We start from the raw sequence: 16,750 nt of genomic DNA on the forward strand, positions 1-16,750 counted from the left end.
TGCCCCAATACCACCACCCCCACCCCCACCCACCCCCTGCCCCGCTGTCTGTTTGTCTCTGTCAGTTTGCTGTATGTGCTTCAGGGAGGTCTGGCCCAGCAGCAGTGGAGAGTTTCTGAGCTGCTGCACCGGCTGCTGGCGTACCTGGAGCCCAAACTCACCCACGTGTATAAGAATGTCAGGGAGCGCATTGGAAGGTACAAAATTAACTCTGTGCTATCTCCCCTGGATTAAACAATCAAGGTTTAAAAGGTTAAACTAATTAGCTTGTCTGCAATGTTTGGATTTTAAATTCTAAGCCTCCTTATCTCTCCTTTTTTTCTCCTCTTGCTTTCTTTATTTTTCCTCCCTCCATTTATCCCCTCTCCTCCCCTCATCCCTCTGTCCCCCTCTCCAGTGTCCTGACCTATATCTTTATGATAGACGTGGCCCTGCCCCACACCGCCCCCACCTCCTCCCCCCACGTGGCAGAGTTTGTCACCCGGGTCCTGGAGCGGCTCAAGCCCCTCACGTCGGAGCCGGAGATCCACAATCACGTCCACGAGGAGAACACCCAGGAGACGGACGAGCGCACCCAGGCTGTCAAACTGCTCAAGACGGGTCAGAATGTGGATATGCAAGCATGTAAACTGACATAGTGTAGGCCGGGGATAGACTGTGGGGGAGACGAGAGAAAAAAAAACATATATATATACTAGGACAGCTTGCTCTCTTGATGAAATAGACTGACACACTGAAGACAGATGAAACAAGCTGGAAGATGTGAGCTCTTATTGATTTCACCTTTAAAATCTACTTTAAAAGGTAGTGAGGTGTAGATGAAGAGAAGTTTCAAGGGTGTGTTTTCAAGCCTTTTACAAAAAAAACACCATGGGAAGGAGTCTAAGTCAATATTTTAGAGGTGTCTCCAATATTAACATTTGTCCAGAACATACAGTGTAGTGATCATTTGTGTTTGAGACAGTTTTGTTTCCCTCTCAGTTACAGGATACTCTCAGATAAATTGTAGAATCTGTATGGGGGGATTGGGATTTTAGTGAGGGACAGTGTTCTGGTTTCCATTCATAATTCGTTTGTAGTCTGATGGCTCTTGACCAATCAAGTGTACTCACAGTACCCTGTAAAAGCACAAGTCTTCAATTGACTACATTTACCTGTATAAAGAGATAAACGCAACCAACAATCCTTTCTTGATTAGTATATGCAATTGGAATTTCCAACTTCCTTAAATGCATCAGAAATTATCAATCTGACATCCACTACAAAAATAAGCATTTTAGAAGTTTTCTTCTTCTCCTGACAAAATATAACTTTTTACAAATATGCATCATGGTGTTGTTATTCATGCAAACTTAAACCCTTAATTGCAAATAAGCCACAAGGGAATCTGTCTGTTTTTCAGGTTTGTACTGCTGACATAAACCAGATTGAAGCCCTTGTGTAACTATTTACAGTGAAACTGAGACTTAACAGAAATAGATGAATGGGTATTCTCCCACACTTTGGGAACCCCTGCTCTAGGAGATGTTATAAACCAAGAAATAAGAGCACTTTTTGATATTGATGATGTCTTGAGGTAAAATTTGGCATCTGGACACAAGGTCACCCTTAATGTGAGTAGCATGTGTCTGCAGACCCAGAGGTTGCAGATTCTGGACTGCATTCCTGGGACCGCCATTCAATGACAGTTGTTATTTCTGACAGCACCACCAAGTGCATCAGACCGCTAAGGACTGCATTTTTAGTGTCTATTGTACTTATTTTTAATTTGTAACTTTGTCATTATTTGGCATCTAATCATGACCCTTGACCTAACCACAACTGTTGCAATAACATGAGAGTCACAGAGATCCGGCCTCAGAACTGTGGTCCTGAAACTGAGACCTCTGGCTCTGCGAACAGATACTGTTGTCTAAGGTTGCTTATTGAACCGTAAACGATGCAGAAATGAAAATCATGGCTGGAAGTTGTTTATTGCTCTCTGCTGGCTACAACAGAAGGCCTGAAAATTTGGCCGTCTTTCGCAGGTTCCTTGTCAGACAGTAGCTGATGGGTTCCAAGGCTAGCAAGTAATCAATTAAATGAAGTTAACTTTGGATTTAAGCACACTTCCTTTTTCCTTTATCTATCATCACTTACCTTTTAGTGATATTTAACTGTGCAGCTTTGGTTTAATTTGGGAAGGTTTCTGTCCCCGGCTTTAACTATATAATTTGATTGGGGGTCAATTTCTGTTGTTGGTTACATTCACAAACTTCAACAGAGACTTGTCTTTCCATGTAGAGGTTGCAGAGAAAATCCTCCACATTGATATTCTTAAACGTGTGGACTTTTTTTAATCAAAACTAAATAGCTGAAAACCACTAAAGGCACTTTAAGCTAGGCTACTATTAAATAATGTTTGGTTGTTTTTGTAACTTTCAGGGACTCACAAAAACAACTATAAGTCCTTTCACTAATCAGAAAAATACACCAGATTTCTATCTCTGGTGGAGGAGAGAGAGAAGGCTGCAGAAAAGTGTTTACACTTTCAAAAAGGAAAATAAAGAGGCGTTCAATCCCCTCCCCGCCTCGAGGTCAGGGGTGTGTATGGAAGAGACAGAAATGATCTGAAAATCAACTCTACACAGTTTCAGAGCACATATTTAATTCAGGATGAGATTTTTCTTGCTGTGTTCATGTGTGCCTCCTATTATTTCATAGCATGACAAACCAAGACTACATTTGAATGTGTTTTCTTGTTCCTCGTTTGTGCATTGTTGCTCTTTCAGTTCCAGTTACGGCTCTAATCTCCATTATTCAGATAAATATCTTGTTAGAAAATTATCCAAATCATTAGATACTAAACCATGATGGATTGTGTTTTATTAGCAGTTCAACGCAGTGAGGTCACAGCGCCAAGTCTGTTGTTTTTTATTATTTGGCAGTGACCCAAAATGCCCTGTGTGTGTGTGTGTGTGTTGATGTGTGTGATTGTGTTTTGCAGTGTTGAAATGGTTGATGGCGAGTGCGGGGCGAACTTTCACCACTCCTGTTCAGCAGCAACTACAGCTCCTGCCTCTACTCTTCAAGGTAACACATACACACACACACGCACACGCACACGCACACACACGCACACACACATGCACGCACAGGTCCCAGCGCAGCATTATTACCCACTCAATCTTACTTGCCCATTAAACTCAATTTCTCTCTTCATTTACTCAAAATGGTGCGTTGCTGTGTGTCTCCCTACCTCTCTCCCTCTGTTTCTCTCTCCCTGCAGATCGCCCCGGTGGAGATTGATGAGAGCTATGATGAGATGAAGCAGGATGCACGCACGTGTCTCTCTCTCATGTCCCAGGGCCTGCTGTATCCTGAACACATCCCTCTGGTTCTGGCCGCGTTGGAAGAGGTAATATGCTCACACTAAAATACACACACACACACACACACACACACACACACACACACACACACACACACACACACTCACATTGCCCCACCTGCCTGCTGTCAGTGAGCTGAGCCTAATGCTGCCCACAGTGTTGTTAGACTAAAAACAACCCGTGCTATTTTAATTTGCCTACTTTGTGACGGTTACAGTATCTCTCTGCTGTGGGTTTTGTTTGTGAGAATGCACTCAGAGTAAGCAACCATCGTTTGGTGAGCTCACATGTCAGACTCCATCAATCAGACTTCATATGGAAAGCTCTTTTCATATATGAAGAATGTAACACAAAGCAGACATAGATAAAATAGTGATACTGTTAAAGTGAAATAGAAAAGAGTAAACACACAAAAACACCCCAGTCAGTTATTACATTTATTTGTCGTTATTTATTTAAAGTTGTGTAGTCATACCTATTTGTTATTCTTTTGTGTTTATAGTTGGTGTTATTATTATTATATTTATTTTAATGCCTATGCCTATGCCTTATTCCTATGCCTTTGTACAAAGAGAGCACAGTTTACCAGAGACAAATCCCTTGTGTGTTCAAGCATACCTGGCCAATAAAGCTGATTCTGATTTAGTTATAAATGAATGGATAAATTAAATACAAATAAAATGAATAAATAAATATATATATGTATTTAAAAAAAATTAAAATAAGACAAAATATTACTTTTAAAATAGACAAAACGAAATAAATAAGGAAATACACAGTAATGTAAGACAAGATAGAAAAAAACACAGGTAAAAGCAAGACGAAGAAGGTAGGTCTTAAGTTCATTTTTTTCAACATAGAGGAACAAAATCTCATGTTGTGTAAGAGTTATTGAAATGCAGTCACTTCAGGGTGCTGGTGGCCCAGCAGTCTAAGTGCCCCACATACAGAGGCTATAGCCCTTGTCGCAGAGGTAGCCAGTCATCCCCAAGCGGCAACCTCCAGTCTAAAAATATGAGTCAATGCGGAAGTGTTAAAAGCTGCAGTTCATCGAGGATCCGCTTGAGGCTGGCTCTGGAAGTACCGGAAGTCACATACACATGAATGGGAAAAAGACGATCTTTGCAGCAGAAATAAACATGTTTACAGCCTGGTACAAAAGATGAGTGTAGTCTGTATAGCTCATTTCTCGATGTCCTCTCACTGTGAGGGGGGTGAATTTTTTCTGACGCTGCAATTTTGAAGATATTGAGATTACTAGTCATCCAATGAGAGGCACAGCTGCCTATGGGAACACTACAGCTGTTGGCTAGGAGGCTCAAAGCCCACCTATTTACATCACACTGGCTCGACAGAAGCAATATGGCTGCCGCTGCCAATTGGTTTCAAAACAGCGTTCAGAAACAGATGGGTGACGTCACGGATACTACGTCCATATTTTATACAGTCTATGGTCATCCCCCACTCTCTACTCCCCATGTTTACTGTCTCTCTTCAGCTGTCCTGTCATAAAGGCAAAAACGCACAAAAGAAAAGAAAAAAAAAAGAAAGAAAGAAAGAAATGCAGTCACTTTTTGATGTGTCAGTAATAGTAACATGAGTCAGTAATACCTCTCTTATTCAGTGTTGTGTTCTAAATCAGAGCTAACAGACAGCTAGCTTAATTTAACTATAAAACATGAAAGGGAAATGGCCATCCTGGTGCTTCAAGAAAACAGAATAGATATACTTTTATGTATATTTTTTTTATGTTACTTATTACCTCTATGTTTGAGTATAAAGCGAATAAGGGAATGTTAGATGGCTAACAAGCCTAACATAAGTGGTGGACACAGTTAACATTTGTCTAGCAAAACACTGTAAGAAAGTAACACATTATCAATAGCAGCAGTGGTACACAGCTAGCTGGATTCTTAAGGGGGAAAAGTGATCTTTAAAAAATATTTACAGCTTTATAACAGATATCTACAAATGTTGACCTGTTTAGTGCTAAGTAGCTAATGTTACTTCACTAAGGTTAAAGTAAAATGGTGAACGTCGTAAAGTATACTTGCTTAACAATTACATAACTGTAAGTAAATAGCCTACCAAGAAAGTAAGGGTAAACAGCTAGCCTATTTTGAGTGTAAAATATGTGAACTTCCAGTATCACCTCTAAAGCTTTAAATCTAAAATAACTTTGTGGTTACTGCTTGTTAGGGAGGCATCCAGTGGGACTGTCAATCAACTTATTTATAGTTTGATGAATTTAAGTATTGATTTGGGTTTTGGTACATTTTCTGTAAAGTCACTGCATTCTGTGTCCTTTAGCACTTAAGACTCAACTTCTATTAGTCTTACTTCTTCTTCTTTTGTCTCTATTAGTACTATTACAGCTAATACAGCTCTGGATGTTGCCACTTAAACTTTAATCTACTTAGAAATGTAAGAGCTGCATTTTTCTGCTGACAGTCTCATATATTCAGATACCTGGCGGCGGGTCTGGATTGCTTGTAAAGTCAATCTGTTGGTCCAGACTGAAATATCCCAACAACTATTCAGTGGCTGACATTTTGTACAGACATTTATGTTCTCCAGAGGCAGAAGTTTGTTATTTGGATGATTCCCAACTTTTCCTCGGGAACAAACAGCAGCTTGACATTTTTGGCTTTCACTGTCTCACTAACTAATGGACCGATTGCAGTGATACTTAATACAGACATTCATCCTCAGTATAAAGTTTAAACCTTTTTCATAGTGCTTTAATCAGATCAGAGTTTTAATCTCTTTTTTTGGCCAAGTTTATGACCTGGCATGCCTCAACACTATTAGGAGGACAATGTATTCTTATAAACCTGCTTGCAAGTGTGTTCACAAGGAGTGGCTTTGGATGGCATAGCTCCCTATAATCTGATTTGCCGTCCCTATTGACATCACATTAAGATAGTTACCTTTCGGAGAAACATCTTAATGAGTTCTCAAAGTATCAAGCATAACATTTCAATGTTGCCACTCTGTTGTGTCATTTTTCAAGTCAAGTCAAACTTTATTGTCATTCATCTGGATAGCTTGTATACAGCTGAATGAAATTGCGTTTCTCACTTCTCACAATGCAAATAAAACGACAGACAAGCACTACACGGACAACAAACACAGAATATAAAAAACAGGACGAAACAACAACAACATGAGGACAGACTAGAAAAGAGTGGACTCTGTGAGTTAAACTAAAACTAAACTACATATGGATAATGGAGTGAATAGATAAATAAATAAAACAGTAAGTGAGGTAGCGCAGGGTGCAAATGTTGCAATATAAATATATTGAATAAATATTACAGCTAAAATATTGAATTTGTTATACATGCCAATAAAACAACTATGTGAGACCTTGATATCATTATGTTAACTTTATATAGTTCAAGAGGACAGAAATGGTAGATAAATGCTATTTATACTAAGGCTGTGATTAGTGATATCTTTCATGGTCCACAGGTCATTGATCATTGAAACGGTTAATTGACTAATCGTGTAATAAATTGCTCAACTACTCAATGGTGTTGATTTAGCAATCAGCTTTTAAATGAAACATTACTCTGATGAGAAGGGGAAGAAAATATGAAGTGTTATAAGGTAAAGATATTAAAGCAAGGGACTGAAAATGTGAAACTTGTGCCTCTAACTTTGGACTGTTAAGCTGAATGTCACTGTTGACGTTTGAAAGTGAGACATCCAAAGTGCCTTCTCTTCAAATGTTTGTGAATGACTGTCGTGCTGCTATGATAAGAATGTTCTGGTTTACAGATCTTGCACCGACTCTCTTCTTTGATAGTAAAATGCTTCCAGACTTTAGAAACTTTTTTATTTTTTAAGTTCTATTTTTGGGCTTTTTTGCCTTTGATGGACAGGACAGCTGAAAAGAGACAGGAAATATGGGGAGCAGAGAGTAAAGACATGCAGTAAATGGCCGAGGCTGGAATCAAACTTGCGACCTGTGCGACGAGGGCTATAGCCTCTCTACATGGGGCGCATGCTTAGACCACTCAGCGAATGGCACCCAAGACTTAAGAAACTTTAACACACGATGGTGTTGCATTGTGCGCCATATTGCCATGTTTTTTTTAACGCTTTTCACTCTGCAGAGGTTGTAAGAAAGTAAGATATCTCACTCCTTATTTATTTCTTTTGCTATGTTTTGTTTACCCGTTGCACCCCTTTTGCTAATTCACATGTGCCACTCTCACCAAAGATAATAAGAATGTAAGATGTCTCACTCCTCGGCTGTTCAACTCCAGAAAACAATCCCCACTCAGCATAAAACCAACGCGATGATGTCACCAACTTATTAACTATTGAACTCATCTGCAACTAATTATGTCATCAATTATTGTTGACTTCACTGACCAGTCATTGCACCTCTTATTTAGACCTCTTACAATTAACATATCTGCTGAGCTTAAGCATGTCAGCACGCTTATCTTTTTGGGCGTTTAATGATAGGGCAGCTGAAGAGAGACAGGAAATGTGGAAAGGAGAGAGTGCAGCAAACGGTCGCGGCTGAGAGTCGAACCAATGACCTCCGCGACGAGGACTATAGCTTCTGTACATGGGGCGCACCTAAGCCGCTAGGCCACTAGTGCCCCGTAAGCATGCTTATTCTGAATGTTAATATATTACCTTTAGCTCAAAGCACTGCTGCACCTTCATACAGCATGGCTTCTCATGTTTTCACTATACGACAGGTGAAAATAAAACTTGATGAACTGGCGGAGAAGCATAACAACAGAAACATTATCTTCGTTAAAGCATGTGCACACCAAGCAGCAACCTCCGGTCTCAAAATATGAGGCCCATGGGGAAGTGTTATAACGGCAATTCATCAGGAATCCGCTTGAGGCTGGATGCAGAAACACCGGAAACCACATAGACACCAATTAAAAAAAGACGATCTTTGAAGCATTAATAAACATGTTTACAGCCTGGTTCAAAAAACGGCTTGGGACTACGTAGCTAATTTCTCTATCGGCACACACTGCACTGGGGGTGAATTTTTTACTCGTGGACGGGAACACATAGCTGTTGGCTAGGAGGCTCAAACTTCGCCTCTTTACGACACACTATGCCTGGTTGAGTTCCGCATTTCCAATATGGCTGCCGCTGCCGATTGGCTTCAAAACAGCGCTCAGGAACAGATGGGTGACGCCACGGATACTACATCCATTATTTATACAATCTATGGTGCACACTCTGTGTTAATCATGTGTTCACAGCAAATTAACTTGTATCCACAATAGATGCTTCCATACCAACCTCTCGCGGTTTCTCTCTCTCTACCTCTCTACTCTAGATGGCAGGCAGCAGGTCATGGCATGCCCGCTTCTCAGTCCTGACCTACCTCCAGATCATGGTTTTCTACAACCTGTTTACTCTGCTCAGTGTGCCTGCTGAGGTTCTCTGCATCCGAGGGCTCGTAATGCAGCTGCTGCTTGATGAACAGCTCGAGGTAATGTATGCAGAAAAAGGCAGCAAAACACTGGCTTTAATACAGCCATCGCCCCTCTGTAAGGTAGAGGAGTCACAGGATTATAAATGGCCACTTATTGTCCCCGAGTCTCCCCTCACTAAATCTTAATCCCTTCTTTCTGTTCACGGTTATTGCTTAAAAATAACACCACACCTCAATGCTCGGCTTTTAATTTATTCTCCTGTTTTGGTGCCTTTCTCTTCTTCTGTGGTTACAGGGGAGTTGACAGAGCACCACGGCTGTCTTGCACTTATCATAGCTGGTTATTATGTACAAAAATAACAGCATAAATCAAACTAATTCCACAAATATGATTTGGAAACACATTTTTTGGCTGCATTTATTTGTTGTTCATGAGTGTTGATTGTGTGCAATAAAATCGAACTTTACTCCCTGCACACGGAGCGTAGAAATCTCTGTTCACATCGACTTCTTTCCCCACATCTCACTTTGCTCTATGTGCTTTTTAAACCTCCTTTTTCCCACTGAACTGGGTGTGAAGGTGAAAATCGATAAGCTCCAGGCTTCACCCGTTTTTATTTTTCCACCACAGAAAACAGTTGCTTCTCTTCATATTTTGTAAACAGAGCAAGTGTACAGCTGCTGGACAAGTTGTCTTTGTCTCATTGTCTATTTCAATGCATCAACCGTCACTCAGCTCTTATTCATAATTTATGCAAAGTGATGCAGGAAGGCGGCGATGTTCTGCAAGTGAATGTTACCTCAGCTCAACTCAGCATCCCTCCTCCTCCTCTCCTCCTCTCTCCTGTGTGTCTTCTTTCCTCTTTCAATAAATCACAGAAGCTTTTCTCACCCTAAACCTGCCTCCCCTTCTCCACCACATCCTTTATTTGTCCGTTCTGCTATTCACTGGTCTCTATTTGGGTTTTTTTTCAATATCTCTCTTCCTCCCCTCCTTGTTTCCTACATTCCATCCTCCCATCCTCCCTCCCTCCCTCCCTCCCTCCCTCCCTGCCTCCTGATCTCCTCCCCCTGTAGGTGAGGGACATGGCAGGCACCACCCTCAGTGGTTTACTGCAGTGCCAGTTCTTCCCCCTGGACTCCAGTCTGCAGACACAGCTCCAGACGCTGAGTCAGACTCCCCTCCCCAAGGCCAGGGGAGAGCTGTCCTCCACAGGTACACACTCTTGCTCTCTCTCTCTCTCTCACACACACACAAACACACACAGAAAACATGCACGTCAAAATAACACAGTGAGGCAATCAGAGTAATACTTGCCCTATTACCCTTTCTTATCCCAGGGGAATTGTGAACCTTGAAATTCTAAGACCAATTCTACCTCCCATGTGTGTGTTTGAATGTGTGTTTAAATGTGTGTTTGTGTGTGCAGACTTGGTGCGGCGCCATGCTGGAGTGCTAGGCCTCAGTGCGTGCATCCTGTCGAGCCCCTACGACGTCCCAGACTGGATGCCACAGATACTGATGGACCTGAGCGACCATCTCAATGACCCTCAGCCTATAGAGGTGCATACACTCAAACATCCACAACATACATACACACAAACATCCCACTCAACACAGTGTGAGCTGAAAGAACACAATTTCATTGTCCAATTGAGGAGAAAATTGTGTCTTTGGTCTCACTTCAGGCATGAAAAAGACATACAATGTAATCCGTAGTGCAGAGTTTGAATAATACATTACAGTGATGGGGAGCCACTGATGATGATAATTTAGCGCTTCTCCTGCTGCAAAGTGAAAGAGATGAGAAAGAAAATACAATGGAGCACAGTTAAAAAATAAATTTGCAACTAGATGAATGACTCAGTCTGCTACCAAAGCTACAGAAAAGAATAGTTCCTTGCAAAATGGAGGATTTTGTGCAGGATATAAAGAAGGATATAATGTCTTAGTTTCCTCAGGCAGACTAATCTGTAGTCTGTTAAGGTTGTCAGGCAACAGGCTACTTCTCTACCTGCTTAAAATCGAATCATTTCCTTTGAAGGCCATCGTGTAAATTAAAGAAACTTAACGTTCAAGTCATGAAATCCTCCTTGGTTATATCGATCATCAGTTGAATTCCTTGTTAATCAACGCCAACTTTAAACTCTTCTGTTTTGAATATTCGGCCTCGTTCCAGCTCCACTGTTAAACCTGAGGGTGCAAAGGAAAAGAAAGTGTCTCTCTCCAAAGGCTGTTATCAGCGCTTAACTTTTTATTCCTAAAAAAAAAACAAATGAAGCAACATAAAAAGAACAATCAGCATCCTCTTTATTGCTGGGGTTTACTGCAGACTCTAATGGGAATGTCTAAATAGTGAGACACAAACAACACTTTCAAATCTTTCCTCCAATGATGGAGCATTAGAGTTCCTCTTGAACTGAAAAGCTTGATGCTGTGTTTGAGGAGGCCGGTATAAAGTTTATACAGTTTAAAGAATATGGGAAAATAATTTGTTATATGCTTTAAGTAAAGTTTTGAATCAAAGTCGTCTTTATTGTCAAATAAACTGTAGTATGCACCAGACATACTGAGGATTTGATATTACGTTTCTCTCTCAGACCCTAGCAACAACAACAACAACAACAACAACAGATAAACGGAAAGCTAGAAAAGGATAAGAAGTAAGCTAATAAAAATAATAAAATACAGTTGAAAACAGTGCAAAAACTTTGCTATAGTGCTATTTAAAATCAAAGTGAGTGTGCACTCCTGTCCTGAGGACAGGCCTCAACGTTGATTTGGGGGGGGGGTCAGTGGCCGGGTTAAGTCAGTAAAGGGGGCACTATGGGTAGAGGGGGCAAAACAGGGAGAGAGTTCAGCATCCTGACTGCCTTGTGGATAAAACTGTCCCTCAGTCTGCTGGTTCTCGCCCGGAGACTGCGTAGTCTCCTTCCTGATGGCAACAGGCTGAAGAGGCAATGAGACGGTTGGGAGGGGTCGCCTGCTATGCGCAGGGCTTTTCGGGTGAAGTGGGAAGAGTAAATATCATGGAGGGATGGGAGAGAGGCACCAACAATCTTCTCAGCTGTTCTCATGATGCGCTGGAGGTTCATTCGGCAGGACGCAGTGCAGGCCCCGTACCACACAGTGATCTTGCTGGTGAGAATGCTCTCGATGGTGCCTCTGTAGATGGCGCGCATGATGGGGGCAGGGGCTCTAGCTTTCCTCAGCTTGCAGAGAAAGTAGAGGCGCTGACGTGCCTTCTTGGAACCAAATTCAAAGGAAATAAAGCTCATGTGTTTTATACTGGTGCTTTACATAACTAAAGCAAAGTATGGCCTTGAGTTCATCGTCACATCTTTATATGACATTCAGAAATCTGGATACAAAAGATCTTTGGTGTCTGTTGAGGTTTGCAGATTCAAATAACTTCAGATTGAGCAAATATCTGCTTACTTCATAACTTACAAAATCCTGTAATGCTCAAGTGTACACATATTTAAAATACTCAAATATAGTTATATATTTAGTATAGTATAGCTTAAGTTTGCTATTTCATCTCAAATGTCTGGAAAAGAGGGCAACATTGAGCTGTAAGATATGTATCTACTGGAGTGTCCTCTGGCACAGTAAATGTTTTTGTCCATGATTTATGACCTTTTTGTCTTTGTTTGTTTACAATGAAGTTCCGAAAATGTGAAATAAATTACGTCTGCTGGCAGACAAATTAATGAAATGCACTTTTGGGTAAAATTCCAAATGTGACAATGTGAATAAAAGTGTTCTGTGGTTGCTTTTTGGTTACAGCTCCGGCTGCATGGCTGCAACTTCTGATTAAGCCATTCAAGTTTATGAACTTCCTCCCTCCTTGTTATAAAGAATTTAGAAGCCAAATAAACTAACTTCCTCTACTCAAAACTGTACAGAAGTACTCCAGGAAAGGAAGGAAAGGGTACAGACAAGTCGAATAATGCCAAGGGCCTGTGTCCATCAACAGCAGGGTTTTTTTTGCATTAGCACCTATTTTCTGCAAAAAAACAATGCAATTCAGCATTTTAGCATTTTCAGAGCTTTAGCATTCAGCAAAAACATCACAGGCATCTGTGTTTTTGGTGCTGTGCTCACTGCGCTCCCTTTTCCCTTATATATTTATGTTTTGATATAGGTAAATATTTATTTGTTGTACTTTTTTAAATTGTATTTATTAAAAGATAGATTGAAAACTGCTGTATGGAAATGCTGCCAAACTAAGTTTTGTTGTATCTCCTTGCAATGACAATAAAGTGCCTATCCTATCCTTTTCACATAAGTGAAACTATGAAAACTGTGGCCCCACACAATGTCACTGACCAATCAAAATCAAGAAGAGGCGTGACTTTTGCTGTCATCATCGTCAACAACAATAGCAGAGTAGATAGCAATCCTGGTGTTTATTTGGATGGTACAACTTCCTGGTCTGAGCTGTCTTTAATGCCAGAAAAAAAATCCTTTTCATTGTTTTTACTTTGTATTAAAATAAAATTTCCTTCAACATCAGTAAATATGAAGCATACAGAGCAAATGAAAGTGGACTTAGCTGTCAATACAAAGGGAAATGAATGTGTTGTGAGAAGACTTTTGTCACCCAGCGTCGGTAGGGGTGAGTATTGGCAAGAACCTCATGATAAGATACGCATCAAGATAATTGGGTCACGATACGACGTATCACGACATCATGATATCACAAAATTGTGATATATTGCAAAATTCTACACAGTAAACTAAGAAAATAATAGGGATGGCGTAGATGTAAATCACACAATATTACTCAAAATTGAAAGGACAAATTAAGTCAAAACTATTTGATTGAAAACAACTTTTCCACTTTATTGTTTTTTTAAATACTTAAGTTGTATTTTAGTTCCAGCTCGACTACAATGCGAATTTTTATTATTACTAAAATATCGATATAAGGAGTTGAAATATCTATATCAGCGATAGATTGCTGTATCAATATTTTTCATACCTTTTAAGCATCAGTCATTTTTGGTGAGAAGCACTCTGAAATTGAAGTCCTTGGTGCTGCCTGCACAAAAACGCTGTTAGTGGAAACAGGCCCTTAATCGCAGAACTTGAGTAAAGGTCCTCAGTTACACATCACCATTACATTTCTACAGTAAAATCTGAGTTCTGCAATCTGTATCTGGCTTGCATCAGTTTGTGGTGTATAGCAATATGCTAGCTCTGCATAGATGTATATACATTAAGTCATTGATTTACAATAATTCTTCTCTAATCCATCTAATGTGTTTATATTGTTGTTTTTCTCTTTAATCTCAAGTTGACGGTAAAGAAGACCCTCTCTGAGTTCAGACGCACCCACCATGATAACTGGCAGGAGCACCGCCAGTGCTTCACAGATGACCAGCTGCTGGTGCTCACAGACCTTCTCGTGTCACCCTGTTATTACGCCTAGACAGCCAGCTGCCTTGTCACGTCCTCTACAGACTGTCTGACCAGACCATACAGAAACAGTTTAACTTTTTAACACTGTTTGGAACTCATGTCTTCTGTGCCGCCTGTTAAAATAACCTCAAATGTTGTGGCAGTGGCTGAGAGCCCTGCGTCTGGAACCTCACAGCCAATGTTGGCCTTCAGTAAACCAAGCACAAAAGAAATAACAGTTCTGGGAAAAAACGGATGTCAAATATTGAACCTACTTGGTGGGTTTATTTTGTCTCGCCAAGCAGCTCTGCAGCCCCAAAGGTGGCAACTTTGCTTTAAAGATAACCACCCTTCAGGTGTATTTTTTTTCTTGTTCTTGTAAAAAATCTATATTTATATCTGCCAGAAACCTTTGTATATTTAAAGACCAGAATTTCTCAGTACTGAGTTTCACTTTACCTGCTTTAGAAAGTTTTTAAAATAAGACTGGAGGAAATGGAACTCTATTTAGTTTTATAAATACAAGTCAACTATATGTGATGACATGAATATATATAATTTATGAATAAAAAAAAAAACATAGTTTCATATACAAACTTAAATTGCATAACCATACTGCTAATATAATTCAACATTTAATATGAAATTCAATACTTACAGAAGATGTTATTAACCCTTCATTGGGTGGACTTAACTTGTTACAGTAACTTGACTCAGTAAATATATATTATTAATAACTATATCATATATAATATTATTGATATAAATACATAATTGACTACTCATAAGCATATATAAGGTTATATACAATAACATGTATAACATGATGTAATATCACTATCATATTTCTGTGCTACTTAATATGTAATGTTGTACAGTAGTTCCTCACTGTTGATTAAATTCACTACATCCTTTATAAAGAGATGTGTATTTTATTTTGAAGGAGAAGAATGAGCGTTGTATGCTGTATGTTTGTCAGAGATACTCATTATTTAAAAGCACTTAACATAACATACCTGTCCACACAGCATATTCCAGCCCTGCACACAGAGAAATGTGTCACTCAGGTAAGTGTTGTACCACACATGTTGTACAGATGTTGTACAGATGTTGCTTCAGGCCACAGTCAATAAACACAGGTAAGTGGTTGCAGATGGGTGAGTATGTGGTCTTCTTTTTTGTCTTTTTAATAATGCAAAATTGTGGATTCCCAGAACTGGCATTGCAAATTAATTCATGCTGAGAGGGAAAAAAAGTGTAAAAAGTCAAAAGAATCCAGACCTTGATATTTATTTCCCGTTAAAACATATAAATCACTAATCAATCTTTATTTGTATAGCACCAAATTACAACAAACGTTATCTCAAGACGCTTTTACAAACATTACAGGTCTAGATCATAATCTATGTTAAATTATTGACAAAGACCCAACATCAAGACAGGATAAGACTCAGTCTGATCTCATCTTAATCCATCATGAGCATTGCACCTTGCAGTATTTAGCTAGTTACAGCAGCAAGGAAAAGCTTCCTTTTAACAGGCAGAAGCCTCGAGCAGAACCAGACTCATGTTAAACAGCCATCTGCTTGACTGATGTGTGCATTATTTTAGTAAAAAACAGGGTAACAATATTTACTTCCATGGTCACAGGGTAGTTCAAATCTACAGAAATAGTGCTGATATCAATATGATCTATTTAAGTCCAGGGGTTTATAAACCAATTTAAAATTTAAATGAATTAATTTGTCATTTATGAGCCACGTACAGATTTAGAACGATTTTTTCTTCAATAGACACAGAAGAAAACAAGAGGAGACCATGTCTGTAAGTGACTCAGCAGTAAAAATGTTACATAAGAAATGTTGACTTGCAGGTCCAGTTTTTGAAAGCATTACAGATTGCTTCAGAACCTTACTGCATTTAATTTTCCTGTGTAAAATATGTATTTTACGGATGAGGATTAAGGGCCACCAGAGAAATAAAAAAATATTAAGGTTAAATTTTTTGTTTTATTATTATTATTATTATTCTGTGAAAAAAGTCAAAATTCTGAGATTAAAGCCAGAACTTTAATCCCAGAATTCTGACTTTAATCTCAGAATTCTGGCGTTTTTCTCAGATTAATAGTAATTAAAAACAAATTTGACCTTTAATTATTTATTTTTTCCAGTGGCTCTAATCCTCTTCCATAGTATTTAAGTCCTATTTTATAAAGCTGATTATTCAAGGCTCTACCAACCTTTTGTCGCCTTTCCATGTGATTGGTATCACCTTTTCTACCTTTGAGATTACCTATAAATCTTCTCATCTTACAAATTTGCCAAGTTTCCATAGTGGGAACATAGACTGTAAATGGAAAGTGTTGGAAGGGCTGCCACACCTCGTGCTGTGTAGTTTTCCTCGTTTTTGTCCTTGTCCAATCATATGCTTGATTTTTGGACACAACCAAGATGGCTGCCACTATAAAAACGGCTTTTAATCCGCCACCCACGTGGTTCAAACCTAGTGGATGTAAGGTAAGATGATGATAAGTGTTGGCTAAGTCAT

The 16,750-nt window shown here is 39.5% G+C and overlaps 1 protein-coding gene across 1 annotated transcript in view; it reads left to right on the top strand.

Moving 5' to 3' along the window:
• Positions 1-15,072, top strand: part of LOC117830207 (proteasome activator complex subunit 4B-like) — a 63,333-nt gene extending 48,261 nt beyond the window's left edge. The window contains exons 41-48 of the mRNA XM_034708231.1: positions 66-197; positions 398-600; positions 2,987-3,072; positions 3,269-3,397; positions 8,698-8,853; positions 9,874-10,012; positions 10,227-10,360; positions 14,100-15,072. Of these exons, the coding sequence (XP_034564122.1) occupies positions 66-197; positions 398-600; positions 2,987-3,072; positions 3,269-3,397; positions 8,698-8,853; positions 9,874-10,012; positions 10,227-10,360; positions 14,100-14,234 (1,114 nt within the window). The 3' untranslated portion in view covers positions 14,235-15,072. The remainder of the gene's footprint in view (positions 1-65; positions 198-397; positions 601-2,986; positions 3,073-3,268; positions 3,398-8,697; positions 8,854-9,873; positions 10,013-10,226; positions 10,361-14,099) is intronic.
• The last annotated feature ends 1,678 nt before the right edge of the window (positions 15,073-16,750 follow it).

The sequence above is a fragment of the Notolabrus celidotus genome, chromosome 18 (assembly GCF_009762535.1).
Source record: "Notolabrus celidotus isolate fNotCel1 chromosome 18, fNotCel1.pri, whole genome shotgun sequence".
Taxonomy (NCBI): domain Eukaryota; kingdom Metazoa; phylum Chordata; class Actinopteri; order Labriformes; family Labridae; genus Notolabrus; species Notolabrus celidotus.